Below are 18,682 nucleotides of genomic sequence, written 5' to 3'. Positions count from 1 at the left end.
TGGACGTCAGCTCTAGCCAAGCCTCTTCCTTCTGATCCTGTAAAGCAGGAGGAATACTCTCCTTCCACAAGCTCTGGCACTGTCAGGCAGAAAGAACCGCTCCAAGGAGGAGACCTGCCGCACCAATGACACTCTGTGGTTCAGAGAAGTGAGTTTGGACCCCAGTGGTACCACCAATCCGCGCCATGATCTTGGACGAATGACGGTTTCTTCACGTGGAAACAGTGAGAGCTCCAAGCCCAGGGCAGGGGTGAAGCTTCAGGGCACCTGCACCTAGCAGGTACCCGATAAATATGCATTATTCCACTCAGAAGATGAAGCAGGATGTTCATTTTTGAAAAATATTTATTAAAAAACTAAAGTGAACGTGGCAAAAACAAACAAACGAACCCAACACATTCCTTTAAACAGCAAGCAGATGACACTGGTTATAAAGCGTTTCCAACTCTACTCGTCTAGTCTTTCCCACCATCTAAGTCAAGGAGGGCCACTGAAGGAAGCCACGTGTAAACAGGTCTTCTGGACTCGTGATGAGCAAAAACGACGTGAGAGCCATCAAAAGCCATCTGACTTGCTTTCCTAGGCAATCCACCCCGAACACGAGACAGTGACCAGCTCTCAGGACTGTGTTCATGGGGGTCTGTAGTTCTAGTTTTAATTTTGGGGTGGGGGGTGTGTGGATGAAATAGTAGAAAGACAAGCGGTATCAGCAGAGGGCAATCTTAAAGCACCTTTAAAATCGGGACCCTTTCCCACAATTTAACCCATTAATTCTCAAACTTTACTGCTGGAAAGAATCCCCTGATGAGATTGTTAAATTCGCAGGCTCCCCAGACTGCACGTTTCAGGTGAGCCCTCCAGGTGACTCTACGCACATTGGTTAGCCATCTGGTTTGAGAAACACTGTTTAAATTGCATTGAAACAATTCACACCCCCTTAAACACAAGAGTAAACTTAAGGAATCTGCTGACAGTCACTGTGCTTTTGTCAACCTGCAGGGACCAATGCGGGGAGGCAGGCAGGAAAGAGCCTCCGATTCCTAACATACAGCCCGAACGACCTGTCAGGTGCTGTTCGGGAAGTAAATAAAATTGAATAATAAAGTTGGTTTTAGGTCACAGAGCGGCCTCCAAATGACTAACAGGCCAACCTCCTCCGTCCCAGTTTAATGAACTTTGTTGAGCCAATGCCAGATGGGAAGCTGCCGTTCACACAGAACACGGGGTAACTGTGGGTCTTGACTTGTGAAGACACAGTGAATAAAACATCTATAAAAACCTTTATTAACCATAAAGCACTATACCCAAATCATTTCAGTACATCACGGACAACACGTAGAAATAGTCACATTGATTCCAAGGTTCCCGTTATCTGCGAAAAGATGTGCTATGGCTGTGTCGAACACCAGGCAGTCGCTGTTCATGATGGCCGAGGACACGCCGTCGTGGATGGACCGGGGCGTGGCCTCCCAGGTCAGTCTCCTCCGGTTCCCGTTCAACTCCAGTCTGTAGGCGAAGTTCTCAGCCTGCTTGCGGGTGCCGATGAGCAGAACGATGGCGAAGAACTGCTGGTGGCCCTCGTACTTCTCTTGTTTCTCCAGCACCAGCATGAAGTGATGGCCGAAACACGACTGCATCATCACCCAGTCCACAGCCCCCGGCAGGTTAATGTCTGTGGCCAGGAAGACGATGTCTTCTCCCTGAAGGGTGGTGATGCTCTTGTGGGCGTGCATGAGATGGGACATCACGGCTTCCAGGGACCCCTGCCACTTGCAGGAAGCACCGGGACAAGGGCAAGAGTAGGGACGGTATTCACAGATGTCTTCGTGCTCCGGCTTCTCCGTGTGGTGTAGGGTCAGGGAACAGCCCGTGGTGGCGTACTGCGGGGACAGAAAGAGTCAGAGTGAGACCTCGGGCCTCCTCAACCTCTATGGGGGCAAACCTCTAAGAGCCTTCACCCGCTCAGGTTTCCAAGACTTAAACTGCATTCTTATTTCAACTACTTTTGCTCGAGGGGAGTTAAACCTCGAAGACTTCAGAGTCTCAGTGCCCATTCATCCTCAGTACTGCTGTGCGTAAAATCAGGGGCACATCCCGAACCAGGAATGAACTGCACTCCTGCCCCTGTTCCAACACTTAAAAACATGAGAACTCAAGTGTTCTTACTATAAATGTCTCAAACGAAATTGTGAAGCCAGCCCTAGAAAATCTGGCCTTTTCCTTATTTTCTGTGAATTTAAAGAATTTTTAAAAAGAATTTAGAATTGCTTAGGGGTAGGATAAGGAATATATGTTATATCCAGACTAGTTTTCCCCTACAGACAATTCTGCAGAGAGTATAATTCCCCTCCATTGTCCCTGTCCACTTCTTCCTGGCTCAAATTGTGACCAGCAGGCAGCCTGTGGGAAGGCTGCCCTGTGGTTCCCTGCTCTTGCTGCTGGAGTGACCAGCCCAGGGCAGAAGAGAGCCCGCTGGACTTTCCCCAGACCCCTTCCTCAAGTCCATGTGCACTGCACATCTCTTCATGACCCGGTGGGTCAGGTCCTCGTGACAGGCCCGGTAAGAAGGGGAACTAAAGTGGGTCCTGGAGTGGCCGCTCGTCCTAGATGAGTTTTCTGACAGTCTCTCCCTCCAACGCTGCCTTAATAGGGTGGGAACAAAACCTTTTTCTCCCTGCACTCAGGATGACATTCCTGATGGATAAATCACATCCATCATGAGACAAGACCACGCCAAAAGGAATTAGATTTCTATACCCAACCTTCATAAGAATGACCACGTTAATTCCCAGATACCAGATGGAGAATCAGCTCACAAGCAGACACTTGCCCAGAGTACTATGCTGTTGTTTTGCCGAGGATGACGAAACCTGAATGAACTTTTCAGGGGAAACCAGAAGTTAGCTCCATCCCCCTCGAGCCCAGGGTGGCAGGTATGCCATCTGGGTTCCCCCACTTGGATTCCCCTGCCCCCTGTTGAGACATGAAGACACCAAATAAGTGAAGAGCCACGTCATTTTTCTTCTTTTTTTTTTTGGCCGTGCCAGGCGGCTTGCAGGATCTTAGTTCCCCAACCAGGGACTGAACCCAGGACCACAGCAGTGAAAGAGCCAAGTCCTAGCCACTGGACGGCCAGGGAAGTCCCCCGTGTCATGTTTCCAAGATGCTATGTCCAATGCTCAAAAAACAAAACGAAACCCCACAGCTGTTTTTGCTTCTCCCTACCCTGCTTTAGGGAATAAACCCCTTATAAACTTTAAATAGGTCACATTCTCATCTTTACAGCTGAATTCATCACTAGCAATAAGCAGACACTGAGCATCTTCTCCTTTACAAGACCCTAAGCTGTAGTCACTGAGTGGATACAGAGCAGAGAAGGCAGCTACCACCCTTAGGGAGATGAGTCTCCCCTAATATAGAAGAAGAGGGTGGCTTAAAGAGAGAGACGCAGCTCCTTCCTCCTCTGTGCCTAAAGTGAATTATAACGGTCTTCAGTAGAAATTGGCAGAAGTAGTTGACCAGTTACTTACTTTGCCCGTAGGAATTGTGTATTCATCTTTTAAAACCACAGACTAGGGCTTCCCTGGTGGCGCAGTGGTTGAGAGTCCGCCTGCCGATGCAGGGGACACGGGTTCGTGCCCCAGTCCGGGAAGATCCCACATGCCACGGAGCGGCTGGGCCCGTGAGCCATGGCCGCTGAGCCTGCGCGTCCGGAGCCTGTGCTCCGCAACGGGAGAGGCCACAGCAGTGAGAGGCCCGCGTACCGCAAAAAACAAAACAAAACAAAAAACCACAGACTAATTTTAAAAGCACAGGTATAAGAAACTTAATCAGGAGAAACAAATTTATTTATCCATATATATTTATAGTTTGTGTTCCTAATAGTGTAAGGCCCTAAAAGACACACCTCTATTAACTGTGTTTTAAATCTAGGGTGAGGCTCGGAACACAGAGCCTTCTGATGGTTTTCTGTGAGTGATGGGTGAGGCGCTTCTGCCAGGTGTTTAAAAACACACATCCACACAATAAAAATAGCAAGAATTGGCCCAGAGCCTGGCAGATTCCCTGGCTGAAACAAGCCCTCAATACTTGGTTCTGAAGACCTTTCAGCATTGGCTGTTTACCACAGCTGCCTAGGAATAATTCCAGGAATGAGATGAACTCTGGCACAGAGTGTACAGAAAAGTACCACCTGCCCCTCTTCCCCAGCCCAAAGCCCCAAACCACTCCAGGTTCACGAAGTCAAACGTACAACAAATATTTATCACCTAGCAATCATTTTAGAACTTTTTCTTGCGTAACTCAAGTAGGAATATTTATATTCTGAATTATTGGTTTGCCTTACAAGTCACACACTCTTCCTTCGACCCAAATACAGAGAACAGGGGACCTCCCCAGATTACACGAATAGACCAGGCGTTACTTAGCATCTGTGTGGACAGTGACCTTATGAGAAAAGATCTTGCTGCGGCCTCTATTAACTTAAATAAATATAATTTTAAAGCGTTAATGTGCTTACTCTGCTTTTCGTAAACAAGCTGAACGTTAATGCCGATCTATTCCTTCTCTTTTCCATCACGGGCGAGGGTGTGTCTTCGTGACCATTGGCACCACTGTTAGGACGACTAGATTAGAGGTGATCTCTCAAAAGGAAAGATCTAAACTTTCAACGTGTGTGCACTCACACGCACACATACACGTGCGCTCTCGTGCCACACTTCATACTTGTGACAGTCTCGCCATTGTTCTCGAATGACGTTCTTGTCACCTACATTAGGGGCACTCCTCCAGGGATCAGAGGGCAGGCTTCAGGGTCTGTGAATTCCCCAAGACTGTCTATAAAATGGTCTAGGTGCCACTGAGGAGCAAACCCAAACTGCACTGGTCCCTGGGCTTGTGTTTTCTCGACAAGCTCCAAGGATTTCTAAGGGCTGCCAACCTCTGTGGCACAGATCCCGCCCCCTGTGGTGTTTGCTGTCAGAGGGGCCACATCATGCAACAATAAACAGCTCAAATACATCAGAAGAACGGGTAACTATGCAAAGGAAGATGGGGTGGGGGGCGGTGATAGGTGATTTCAAAGTGGGGAGAGGTGGAAGAAGAGGGCGGATGGGAAGCCTCACTGTGGATGAAGCGGACTGTGGATGGTGCAGGTCCATCCAGTTTTAGCAGAGGGTTGGTGGAGCAAACAGTGGGGATAAAACCTAAGTGAGGAGGAGGGCCCAGGCTCCGTCAGGGACATCACTGACAGTTTAGTTTGTTTTCCGGGTTTCTCTACAGCACTATTGACAAAGAGCAGATGAGTCTGGGTTTGGGGGGCTGTGCATTGGAGGCCGTTTAGCAGCATCCCTGGCCTCTACCCCTCTACCCCCACCCACCACGTTCTGACAACCAGAAATGTCACCAGGCCTGGCCAAATGTCTCCTGGGCGGCAAAATCACCCCAGTGGAGAGCCACTGATCTCCAATGAGTGACAGAGCCTGGCGGGGCTGCCACACTCGCAGCCGCGAGGAGGGGCCACACCAGGAAGCGGTCGGGCTGGTCACCGGCCCAGCCAGCGGGCGCTACCCAGGGCAGCTCAGGAATGCCAGCCCTGACGCACGACTAGACCTTGACGGCCTGTGCAGCGTGGAGGGAGCCTGGGGCACTGGTTCCACCCGTTTCACAGACTGACTGACTCATCCTGGCCATGTCGTCACTGGTGGCCACACCAGGGTCAGAGCTCTGTTTCCGGGTCCTCTGCTGCTCTTTTTCGGCACACGACAGCTTAGGAGTCAGACAGTCTAAGAACCACTCTTGAGAAAAAGAGACAATTTCCATCTGCCTTGATGCCCCGTACCCTCCACGGAACACACACACAACACCCAGCGTCCACAGATACACTGCTTCTGGAAGCAGGTTCGAATACGAACTTCTTCCTTGGGTGGCAAGGAGATAAAACAGCCCTGATAGCAGCCCACCCTAAGGAATGAGGTGGCGGTACCTCACAAACAAGTAACCGGTAATTAGGCCCTTCCAGCCTTCCCTGGCCTCTGGCAAGAAAGTCCTGAGGCTTCCCTTCTCTCAGTCTGGCTGGGGCCTGCCCACCCAAGGGGAGGGTTCAAAGGATGCCCGCTTTCCTTGAGACGCCGGCTTCTTCACTGCACACTCTTGTTCCTGAGATAAAGCACCTGGGCTGCTTCGCAGAGGGCTGTCTGCAGCCTGGGACACATCCATGGTTATAAATGAGATTTCTCCACCGGCAAGTATCTGCTCGTCTCTTCCGGGGCTGAGTGGGATGTGCTTTAAGTGAACCTCTTTAACGGGAGGTTAGGGGAGACACGGACACACACAGGAGCTCAAAGCTAAAGAAGAATGTGTGTGGCATGGGGGAGATGGCCCTGCAGAGTGAGAAACAAAGCGATGTTGAAATAACATTTCTGACTTCTCTTTTAGAAACTCTGCACGTTGCGATGGCTCAAAAGTCTTGTGCAAACACGTTCTGCCATGAAAAGGGCAACATGTGACCCGGTGCCTCATTCTGATGTCTTTGCAGAGAGCAGTAAATAGTGCCAATTGTTTTCTGGACGTGGGGTTTGAAGGTTGTTTTACTTAGGCTGGAATTTAGACAAGGTTTTTTTCCCTTTTTGGCATAGAGACACCTTGACACTCAAATACACACGACGAGGTGTGTCAGAAACGTAGTCAAACACTAGACACCTGTTATTTACCTAAGAAATGCAGGCATATTGTATTTGTTTACGGAATGGGTATATAAACAGAATTCTTAGCTTGCATGCTAGTTAAGGTCATGGATCCTGTGGCTGGTTTAGAATAAGTCTTTTCACCTACTTAATCAAATCTGAGTCCACGCGATTCAAGAACGACTTGCTGGACTCCCACAATCAACAGTCTATGACACTGGAGGCGCCGTGCACAGAAGCAGGTCCCTCCTGGGGACTGTGAGGTAACCGCCTCGCCTCCCCTGCTTACCTCCTAGGAAACAGTGAAATGTATTCGCAGAGTGTCTGCCAGCGCCTCAAACGAGAATGGCTCAAGAGAAACAAAGTACAATATATGTTGTGCTGCTGATGCTTATAAACTTTTGCATTAAATCCAAGAAACGACCTTGTCTCGGAGTAAGCGTAAGCAAAAGCAAAGTGCACTTTCTTTCCATCTAAATAAGCTGTCATCATCACAGAATGCACACTGACAGCCAAATGCAATGTCTGACCCTGGACTGGGAAACCAAAATTGCTACAAAGGGCATTGCTGGGGCAACCACTGAAATTTGAATATGGACTATAGATTAGATAAGAATATCTACTGCATATCACATTATCACCTTATTTACATAAACTATTTGTGCGGGGGGGGGGGGGGGGGGAGGGGGTGTTCATAGCTTTTCTGAAACCTTACATAGATGGGAAAACATGATGCTTTCGTCGTTTTGATGGCTATATGTCCCTCTTGCTTAAAATGTGTTTACAACCACTGGTAGAGTGGGTGTGATTAGAACTCAAGTACCCAGTGTCCTGTGTAACCTTGGATTGAGCCTACCTACCTACCAAGTCACCTCTGAGTGGGTCCATAAAGCTACCTACTACTCAGCCCTTAGCTGTTATTACCAGTGGAGAATTTCAGACGTGGGCAACAGGAGAAAGTGACATCTCTTCTTTATTATAATAATCATACTCACCCTGCATCTGTCTGTCTAGCATCCTTCCTCTAAGAACTTCAGTGGATTTTCACCTAACTCAAACGGTATATTCCTCACCTCTGCTATGAGGTAGTGCAAAGACATAATTATCTACCCATAGTGCAGTAACAGTTTCACAGAGAAGACAGTGTCACTCAGTACTTGAGCTGTCAAACAGTGGTGAGGCTAAGAAAATACTGACATTTAACTTTATAAAACTTTCTTCCGGAGAAGGCAATGCTAATTCACATCTTAGGCTCAAAAATTCCTCCTTTTTGCCTAAGAAAAAGTCAACGAGCCTCATGGGGCAGAGTTTTCTTACTGAAGGGGACTTGGTGGAAGAGTGGCATCTTATTATTGCAGTCATCTGAGAACATCCTACTCTTGGGGAGGGGTGTGTGTGCGTCTGGCCTTACAAAGACTCCTTGGGCTGGCAGGGGGTTCTTTTCAATCTTGGAAATGTTAAACAAAAGTTGACTTTTGACCAAATATACCTCTCATCTGACCGTAGCTCGAGCTAGCAGGCAACCCCACAATGGCTTGGAGAACCAGTTTCGTAAGGTCCCTTCAGAGTCTCTGTTCAAGCAAACAAAAGCATCGTAAAGTAGGAGCTGGAGTGAGAGGCGGTATGGGCCTTGTCCAGACTTTCTCAATAAACCCTTCCCGCCAAGCTCCCACCTGCATGATCACGTTCACTGCCCTGCCCACCCTTCCAACGGCGCTAGGATCCCTCTGGACGTTTTTCTCAGTGAATGCAACTGAATTCACAAGAAGGCTGAAGCGGTAGGGTTGCCAGATGTAGCAAATGAAGATACACGCAGCTCAGTACGTTAAAGACAATGTTTGGGTTATACTGATATCAAAAAATTATTTATTTGAAACTCAAATGTAACTGGGCATCCTGTATGCCCAGTTAAATAAAAGGCCCCTTCTGGTACCACTACTGCCATCCCTCCAAAAGCCACTACATGAGGCTGGAATCCCTGTTCCTCAGCTGGTGGAGTTGGTAGCAGAAAGGGCAGGAGGTTATGTGTAATTATAAGGCACATTCTGGAGTTTCTGCTCCCCAAACTAACAAACTTTGGGCAGATCTCTTGGGGGGATGCTAACCGTGTCCTACTTCCTTCACAAAGTAATTAGGAGGATAACGTGAGGTAATGCACCCAGCTCGGACCAGGTAAACAACATTTTCTACAAGCACTGGCCTTCCACACAGCCCCATCAGGATCTTCCATCCCTTCCTTCTCTGTGGGCATGCTGCTGCTCATGCTTTTTAATTTTAAAAAACATTTTTATTTATTTTTGGCTGCGTTGGGTCTTCATTGCTGCGCGCGGGCTTTCTCTAGTTGCGGTAAGCGGGGGCTACTCTTCGTTGCGGTACTCAGGCTTCTCATTGCGGTGGCTTCTCTTGTTGCACAGCACTGGCTCTAGGTGTACGGGCTTCAGTAGTTGTGGCACATGGGCTCAGTAGTTGCGGCTCACGGGCTCTAGAGCGCAGGCTCAGTAGTTGTGGCGCACAGGCTTAGTTGCTCCCCGGCATGTGGGATCTTCCCGGACCAGGGCTCGAACCCATGTCCCCTGCATTGGCAGGCGGATTCTTTTTTTTTTTTTTTTTTTTTTGCGGTACGTGGGCCTCTCACTGTTGTGGCCTCTCCCGTTGCGGAGCACAGGCTCCGGACGCCCAGGCTCAGCGGCCATGGCTCACGGGCCCAGCCGCTCCGCGGCATGTGGGATCTTCCCGGACCGGGGCACAAACCCGTGTCCCCTGCATCGGCAGGCAGACTCTCAACCACTGCGCCACCAGGGAAGCCCGGCAGGCGGATTCTTAACCACTGCGCCAGCAGGGAAGTCCTGCTCATCCTTTTTAATGCAGCTCCAACACCACCACTGAGGGAGGCCTCCAGATTCCTCTGCTCCTACTACTTCAGAAGGGCTCTGTTGGCACATCTATCTCCAGAGTTAGACTCAGAGTTTCAGAAGGATGGGGTGGGAGGGGTGGGGCGATGGCTGGCTAGGCAGATGGTTTGTAGGAAGAGAGGGCTTGGGGCTGCAGGGGATTCCAAGGCAGGGGTGGGTCTGATGAAAAGTTAGTGGGTCATCAGGAGGGGCCAACTCTTGCCTGATGTTACATGAGGGAGAAAAAGCAGGCAGCAGCATTAAGAAAAGCAAAAGGATAACACCCATTGCTGGTGACGCTGGAGAGAAGTGGGCACTTGATTGTAAATGATTCTACGTGAGAAGGCAATGTGGCTGTATGAGCAATAGCTTCTGATTTCTGCACCTACCCTTTGGCCCTATCATTCAACATCTAGGAATGTATCATTAGGAAATAATTATTTTCTTATGCACAGGGATTCAGTTATAGCAGTACTTTTCTTTCTTTTTTAAACACAGTAAGAAAACAGAATGATTTAAATGACCACAAACTGGAGTTGGATTAAATAACTGATACATTCATAATCAACATTCCATTCCATAACATTCCAGAGTTATGGAGCTGCAATACTATGCAGCCATTAAACAGGATCTTAAGGAATATTTATCAGTGTGGAAAAGCAGTCACAACGTGTTAGATGAAAACAGGTTATGAAATAGTATGTGGATTTCCCATCTGACTTGTTTTTCGTTGTTTGTTTGTATATTTTGATGTAGCAGTAAGTTTGCAAGGACCTGTGCAAAAATGGTGCAGTGGCTATTCTAGGTGGTGGGGATTACGGAAAATAATATCAAATTGAAATCTCCCATATGTTCTACATTAAAAATAACGCCTGGTGGCGCATTATTTTATTAAAAATAATGCCTGGTGGCGCAGTGGTTGAGAGTCCGCCTGCCGATGCAGGGGACACGGGTTCGTGCCCCGGTCCGGGAAGATCCCACATGCCGTGGAGCGGCTGGGCCCGTGAGCCATGGCCGCTGAGCCTGCGCGTCCGGAGCCTGTGCTCCGCAATGGGAGAGGCCACAGCAGTGAGAGGCCCGCGTACCGCAAAAAAAAAAAAAACCCCAAAAAACCAATCAGAGTAAGAGGTAGCCTGGGGAAGAAGGAGTGAGCCAAAGACACTACCTTTATTGATTGAAAGTTATAAAACAGGGCTCAGGTCCACACATTTAACACAGGTTACCTTCCATCCATCTCGACAGTGTCTGTGGCTGAAAACTGGGAAGGGGATAACCTTTTACTCACAGACACTGTACAGTGTATAATTCATTACAATAAAGCCTTTACCCAACTGGAAATGAGAATGACAGCTTCCCAATTTTTAAGAAACAAATGGAGAAAGATGCACATGTGGGGCAAAGTTGATGAAATTCTGCTAGGGAATTTTCTGTATCTCTCACAAGCATCAGAAAGTACACTCAGGTTTAATATAAAAACACATTTGCGGGCTTCCCTGGTGGCACACTGGTTGAGAGTCTGCCTGCCAGTACAGGGGACACGGGTTCGAGCCCTGGTCTGGGAGGATCCCACATGCTGCGGAGCAACTGGGCCCGTGAGCCACAACTACTGAGCCTGTGCGTCTGGAGCCTGTGCTCCGCAACAAGAGAGGCCGCGACAGTGAGAGGCGCACCGCGATGAAGAGTGGCCCCCGCTCGCCACAACTAGAGAAAGCCCTCGCACAGAAACGAAGACCCAACACAGCCAAAAATAAATAAATAAATTTATTTTTTTTAAAAAAAAGTAAAATAATTTTTAAAAAAATTTAAAAAGAACCCCCCAAAACCACATTTGCTCAGGAAGCCTTTCTGTGTGACTCAGCAGCAACACACAATGGCTCTGAAGGCTGGTGTTCACTCTGGCAGATGTGTACCGACTCTGCGCCCCTTTCAAGGAGTGAGGAGGACCTTACGGGTGGGAATGAGAAATGTCACAGTTCACAAATTTCATCAGATGTACAAGTCTGGCTCTTAAGACATTTTACACTGAGGTCTTACTGTAGTCATCTGTATATAGCACTTTATATGCGGCTTCACAAAAAAAGGGCAACTCTAATCCATTCCTAGGCTGGGGACTTTATAGGTCAGACCTGCTGTACCTTTTGGCTCTGCTTGTACTAAAGATCACCTTTAGGTAACAATGATTTAGTCTAGTTCCAGACGGTGGTGACCTGTGAAAGATCTTTGGCCAACTCTGCGTAGAATCAGCATTAAACTTTGGTTCTCTTTCCTAGTTGGGGCTTCTGTTCTTGATTTGATATTCAAAAGCTGTCAGCTTTGTTCTTGAAAATCTTGAGCCTCACCAGAAACGCACATGGACCCCAGTGCCTGCCAGCACAGGCTTTTAGGAGGCAACCTGGTCAACTTCAGCCAGGAGTGAGGACGGCAGGGACGATTTCCAAAGTAAAGGATTTTGTCTTCGGGGAATTACTGAGGCTCAGAAGAGATCTTTGAAATTGTTTTGGCAAATCAGCTTATACCCTCAGAATTTTAGGTGACTGATCACCCATCACCTAGCAACCACTGTGATCCCACCCATCGTCCATCTGATTTGGTGAAGCAGAAGCCCTCTGCAGCACTTCTGATCTGAGAGCGCCCACCAGCTAGGGGTTATCTCCGTTCTTTTAAACTGATGAACAAAAAGGTTCAAGGAAGAAGTGACTGGACTGAGGTCACAGAAAGCCAGGATGAGAACCCAGTCCTGTCTCCTGCGTAGTGCCCTTTTCCCTTGGACAGCTCGCTAGATTCCCAAACTTTAGGGCCAAAAAAGATCCTTGGTATAATCATTTAGTTCAACTCTTTCTCTTAAAGGCACTCAGGTGCCTTGTACAAAGTCAAACATCTAGTCAATGGGACAACAGCTCAGGTCTCCCAAAGGCCAGAAGGTTGAGCATTCTCTCTGGGCAAAACAAAGATGAAAAGGGAATAAGCTGTAACAGTTGGGGCCTATCAGAGTTTCAAAGTTCATGCATGCTCAGAGTTAAATGAGAACGTCCAGTCTCAATGGATGCTTTCTAGAAGAGAACCAGGTCAGAGGTTGCACACTGGCAGCTGGAATTTGGTCTGCAGACATGGTTGGTTGGGCCTGCAAGTACTGGCTTTACATTTGAATTTGGCCAATGTTAAAGAAAAAAAAATTGAGATTTTAAAAAAAATTTATTTATTTATGGCTGCGTTGGGTCTTCGTTGCTGCGCGCAGGCTTTCTCTAGTTGCGGCGAGCGGGGGCTACTCTTCATTGGGGTGCGCGGGCTTCTCATCGCGGTGGCTTCTTTTGCTGCGGAGCATGGGCTCTAGGCGCGCGGGCTTCAGTAGTTGTGGCACACGGGCTCAGCAGTGGTGGCTCGTGGGCTCTAGCACGCAGGTTCTGTAGTTGTGGCACACGGGCTTAGTTGCTCCGCGGCATGTGGGATCTTCCCAGACCAGTGCTCGAACCCGTGTCGCCTGCATTGGCAGGCGGATTCTTAACCACTGCGCCACCAGGGAAGCCCAAATTGAGATATGTAACATTCAAAAAATCCAGATTTCTGGCTTTTCTTGAAAAAATCCAAAGGTCTGGCATGGCTGCATCCACATTCCCATCCCTGCCAACCGGCCAGACTCAGGCAAAAGTTGCCCTCTTTGAAGGTGGCATGTGTGGTCCAACTCCCAACCACCCCCACTGCCCCTGACGTCACCCGAACCTGAGGCCACGTGTCAGATGCCTCTGTCCCTTGCATTACCTGTCCCTGCTGGTATTTACAATTTGTCCCTAGATGAGTCTAGATGACTAGATGAGTCCACACTGAGGAGCTTTTAACTTTCAGCTGGATTATCTAATTTGACTTTTTTTTTTTGAGCGACACTAACAACACTGTCACAATCCAACTGCAGGGAAGACTTAATCTGACAGAGGCTTTCCAGTTCCGTAATTATTTGGTGATAACGCTGCTAGAAACTTTTAGAGCAGCCAGAGAAAAAGTGGAAAGAAAACGTCTCACAGTGTAAGTGGGCTTCGATGGTTGAACATTTCCCACGGCTGCGAAGAGAAATACTTGGCTAATATTAAAATACACTGTTGAGTGGGGGGCGCCGATGTGTCAACCTTCACTTCTCCCCCTACACCCATGCTCCCCGGAGGTGGCGGTGGGTTTGAGATAAGGGGATAGGATGCCTAAACTTCTCAGGCGTGGCACAGGCCATAGAATGGACTAAAAATACCACAGGTGGCAGACAGCCATGCTCTGATAGAGATCCTTTTTTTAAAAGGAGACCTGAGCTAATAGCGCATATGGTGCCCTCTATCAGAGGTGCTGGCAGGACTCTAGCCTTTAATTAGGTGACCCCACACCTACATAAGGAAGCTATTTGACAACACACCCATTCTGGGGGCAACTGAAGCACAAGCAGTTCAGAGCTGGGTTGAAATCCCCCCAAATGTTAGGTCTGTCGGCGGTTCCCTCCCTCCTCTCCCCGCCACCCCGCCGGATCTTCTCACTCCACAAGCCCTACCACATTCCTGCCAATGAATTTTAGAGTCAGCATCTATGTTGTCTCATTGGGACGTGTCCATCTGGTGAACTCATCCAGTCGGATGATTTTGTTACCGGTGTCAACCTCAAGTTATGCTTTGGAGCCTTGGAGTATAAGCTCAGATTCCAAATCCCTACATAGTGAGTAGTACAAAGGATGTGTGCCTTCCGAATGCAGGTTTATGGGCTGGTCCACTGTGTGATCTCGACAAGTCACTTAACACTTAACCTCTCTATAGGCGCTTGTTTCCTCACCTGCGAAAAAGAAAGCAAACTCATAAAAGATGACCCATGCAAAGGAGCTGGCACGCAAAGGGCATCTAACAAGCATTCCACAGAGCCTCCCTTCTTTTCATGGAATTCTGGAAGCTACAGGTCCTCAGAAGTTGAACAGTCCAATCTCCTCATTACAGATGAGGACATCAAGGCCCCCAGAAGTGGTCTCGCAGGCAAACAATGGCAGTGCTAGGCAACTCCTGAGACCTGGCTTCTGGTATTTTACCCAACGTCCGTTTTCTCCCATGAGCCAGCCCATGAGAGAGACTCAGAGCAGGTAGGGACAAGTGACAAGGCAGTCCCTATGATTTGCAGGGGCAAGTGTGAGGCATAGGGCTTGCTAGGCAGACCTAGTTTGCTGAAGTTTGCCACAGACCTCACCATTCCCTATTGCTCTCGGCCTCCCCAACAAACATTATCGCAGCTGCTTGCTGAGCCTCTGTATCCAGCCAAGTTTGGTTGATCCAAACTAGCTGGCTGAGCTGCCCTGTCGACAGTCTGGATTACTGATCACCCAGAGTTGAGGCATGCATACTCCAGCTCTACAAATCTCACATATATGCACGCGCACAAAAGTGAGCCCCCAGGTCACTTTCTAAGCTCGGTTCCTGGTCTGCAGGGCGATGGTTGACCCTGTCTAATTTCAGCTTGCAAAGCGATGGCTTTGTCCAAGTGCAGTCTTACAGAATGGGAACTTGAAAAATCACTGACATGTACAGAAACGCTGGATACCCTTGATTCCCAAGAGAACTCTTCTTCAAGAGAGACTTCACATTAGGAAAGAACACATGCTTCAATAGGAACCAGAATCTTGGATCCTGAAAGTGAAACTTCATACTTCAGACAGCATGTTGTAACTGTCCCTTTCCCTTTCTCTAGGGAGCAACATAATGCTTTTATGATACTGCTTTTTAAAAATAAATTAGGGATAGCTGACTGATATCCAATGCTCATTTGTGACCTGCAATTCATCTAAAATAATTTCTTTTATCAGCCACTGAAGGTTTGGGGGAAAGTGAAAGGCTGAGAAGATGGCTCCCCAGAAACCCTGTGGGGCATCCACCACCTCCTCACCCAGGCCCCACAAAATACCTCAAACCTCAAATATCCACTCTTATGTCACCTATCGCCAAACCTTCTCTTGATCGCTAGGCTGCCACCTTCTTCATGACCCTAAGAAAATTTTGGAACTATTTTGTCTAAATTTTGTAACAACCTACTACTGGGCTGGGTGAATTAGGAAGCATTACATGAGGAGTAGTTGAAAGCGGAGTCATTTATTAAGGTTGACTGAAAACCCACAGCCCAGACACGGCTTCAAACCCTTATTTGAATACGCTATTTTAGACTTGATTTGCGGTACGGCACAGACCAAATTAAATCACTCATTTTACTGACTTGAGTCCCAAGCTTCAATTCTCTGCTGGACTATTTTTAATTTAAAAATAAGCTCTTGCCCTATAAAAGTAAGCAGCAGCAATGCAAGACAGCCTAAATGGCCCAAGAGACAGTAGTTACTTTTACAAAAAAACACAGAAGTATTACTGACATTATTTCTAAGTTCAGAGAGTGAACTTTATGGTAAAATTCTAGGTTATAATAAGGTAACATAGAGAGGTATGCCTCTGAAACTGCTCCTGAAGATTTTTAAATGACAGATGTAGGTAAACAGATGCTACAATATGACCACACAATGCAATATTATGCAGTCATTTAAAATACAAGGAGGTAGAGCTGGGTTGCAGATATAGAAAAATACATGTGATGAAACGAATTTAAGACAGCAAGTTGCAGAAGCCATTTTTGGAGAAAACTTATGTGTGCATATATAAACCTTTCTGACACTGACATCTACGATTCTATATTCAGCTGCGGAAGAGCATATTTATATATGGTTAGAAAAAACCCTATGCAGATGCATACTAAACCTAACATTGGTGGGAAAGGAGGTGCGACAACTTGCTCTTCCACTTGACTTCTTGTCTCAGTGATGTGCTTTTTTTTTTTGCAAGATCATCGATAATTTTTTAACTAAATAAAAAATAAAGTGATGGGCTTTAAAGAACTGTAACAACCGCTCCTGCGTGCCCTTCCTGTTAAATTCCCATCAACTCTTGCTTTCACCCCACTTAGTGAAAAAAACACAACTCCCCAGTTCTTGGAAGCCTGGGAGAGGGAAAGGCGTGGCTTACAGGGTTCTCTTGTTGCTGGAGGAAAACTGGCTGTAGGCACCCTTTTTTTAGCTACCCTCCCGAGGGCTCCCACGTGTCAGGGGTGCGCTGAAAGCAGGCGCGGGGTGCAGGAGGAATACAGTAGCAATTCTTCCAAGCCCAGCGCTGGTAAAGGGTGCGTTTGGTTCGCCCTTCCCCCCCCTCCTCAATCCCCCAAAGATAGTCAGCTTCCCGGTCCAAGTTTTACTTGGGCGGCCCAGCTCTACCCTGCCTGAGTACACGTCTGCAGAGTACGCAGGCTCCGGGTGGGGAGAGCGTGAAGTGTTCTAACAACGATCGCGTGCCAATTAGGCTGGGGTCAGTGATCGGGCAGCTGTCAGCCCAGAGCTACTCTCAAAGTGGACAGGTGGGCATGGGGGAGCGTCGACAAGGTGTAAACATTTTTTTTTTTTTTTTAATAAGAGAGATGCCACCTGCCTCTCAGCGCCTGAGAGTGGGCTGGAGGACACAGGAGTTCCGGGAGGTCGCCGGGTGGAGGTGCGCGGCTGGCACCTGGGCTTACCTTGCAGGGAAACAGGACTGCCGAGGCCACCTTCTCCATAGCCAGGTTCCTGATGCTGGGCGTCAGGGCGCCCCTGCACGTCGGGCAGCAGCTCAACTTCTGGCGGCATTGGTTACACACCAAGTGCCCGGCCTGGCACTGCAGGATGGGGGGCAGGACATAGTCAAAGCAGACCGGGCACTCGAAGAGCGAGGTCAGCTCGTGGTGTTGCGGGGACACCGGGCCAGCCCCGCCGCCGCCGGAGCCCGAGATCACCGCCGCCGCGGCGGGCACCGCGGACGAGCCGGGGCCCGCAGCCGAGATGGTTGCGGCGGCCGGGGGCGCAGTCGGGGACTGAGCGTGCTGGGGCTGCGGCGGCGGCTGCTTGCTGCAGGGTTTGTTAGCGCTGGGGCCGGTGGAGGACGGGCGGCTCATCGCGTTCCGAACCAACCATGGAACTGCGGGCGCCTGCCTGCCGCGGGGCCGCCGGGGTCAAGGCGGTGCGCGCCCCGCGGGCGGCGGGCTCCTGGGCAACGCCACCGCGCCCAGCCCGGGACCGAGCAGCGGAGGCGGTCGGCGCCGGGCAGGCGGGGGAGGGGGGCCGAACCGCGCTGACGATCTCCGCGGTCCCCGGAGCTCCGAACACCCCTCCGCGCCCCCAGACTCCTCCTCCCGGAGGCGTCGCAGCCCCGAAGCCTAGCGGTGCGCAGAACCACGGCCCACTCGCTCCTGGAGCGGCAGCTGACGCAAGCCCCGGGGGCGCGCGCGGACGTGACGCTTGGATACGTGTGCGGCCGCCCAGGCGCGCGGGGACTGGCAGAGCCACCCTGCGCTGGAGCGCCGGCTCCGCCCGACTCCAGCTGGCAGCACGGGGAACCGCCTAGCGCGGGCGCTTCCTGCCGGGGCTGAGGACCCGACCCGCGCCAGTGAGCATGTCCGGTCGCCGCTGTAGCCGCCGCGCGCGGGGTCTTGATTTTCCGGGCTGCGGAGGCGGGGGCCGCTCTTTGGGAAGGCGTTGCCCAAGCCCTCTGGCCGCACCCCGTGGAGTCACGCCGACGCTTCCCGCGGGCGCAATCCAGGACAACTTTAGGCGGGGCGGGGCCTTGGATGGTGGGCGGGGCAGGACGCGGGCGTCCGACTACAACAGGTCGGAAAAAACCGAGACGTTTCACTTCCCTGGGTTGAGTCAGCAGCGCGCGGGGGAGGCGTGCCGCTCGGCCAGGCCAGCATTTAGTCTGGAGCGCGGGGTCAGGACCCGGAGCTTTGGGCGAGAGCAGGGCAAGGGTCTGGGGTTGGGTCTGCAGCGGGCGCGGGACCTAGTGCTGGGCTGTTAGGGGTGTGTTTGGGTCACTCCTTTGTCCTGCTTCCCAAGATGGAGAGGAGGTAAACTACTCCTTTCTCATCGGACCTGCCGAAGCCTTCGTTGAATCGAGCGCCTTTGACTTGCTAGCAGGCCGGGGAGGGAGTTCGTGGACAGAGTTGGCTAAAAGGAGAGTTCGAGATCTCCAAAATCTAAGAATGTCAGAAATGTGGCTTGGGTCCTGAAGCCCCCGGAGGACAGTGGGTGATCCTCCA

General features: G+C 49.8%; 1 protein-coding gene across 1 annotated transcript; it reads right to left on the bottom strand.

The window, feature by feature from the left end:
* Positions 1–327: 327 nt before the first annotated feature.
* Positions 328–18,152, bottom strand: SIAH2 (siah E3 ubiquitin protein ligase 2). The gene is made up of 2 exons (XM_067737504.1): positions 17,129–18,152; positions 328–1,880 (listed from the first exon to the last, which is right to left on the bottom strand). The coding sequence occupies exons 1-2, from the start codon at positions 17,540–17,542 to the stop codon at positions 1,323–1,325; spliced, it is 972 nt and encodes a 323-aa protein (XP_067593605.1). The 5' UTR covers positions 17,543–18,152; the 3' UTR covers positions 328–1,322.
* Positions 18,153–18,682: the final 530 nt, after the last annotated feature.

This window comes from Pseudorca crassidens, chromosome 5 (genome assembly GCF_039906515.1).
Source record: "Pseudorca crassidens isolate mPseCra1 chromosome 5, mPseCra1.hap1, whole genome shotgun sequence".
Lineage (NCBI taxonomy): Eukaryota > Metazoa > Chordata > Mammalia > Artiodactyla > Delphinidae > Pseudorca > Pseudorca crassidens.
Note: the sequence above shows the minus strand (reverse complement) of the source record. Positions and strands in the feature narration are given on the sequence as shown.

Coding starts and splice junctions, on each gene's coding strand:
- SIAH2 (XM_067737504.1), bottom strand. CDS start 17,542: ATGAGCCGCCCGTCCTCCACCGGCCCCAGCGCTAACAAACCCTGCAGC. Junction 1,881..17,128: donor CAGTCCTGTTTCCCTGCAAG/GTAAGCCCAGGT, acceptor CTGTCCCCGCAG/TACGCCACCACGGGCTGTTC.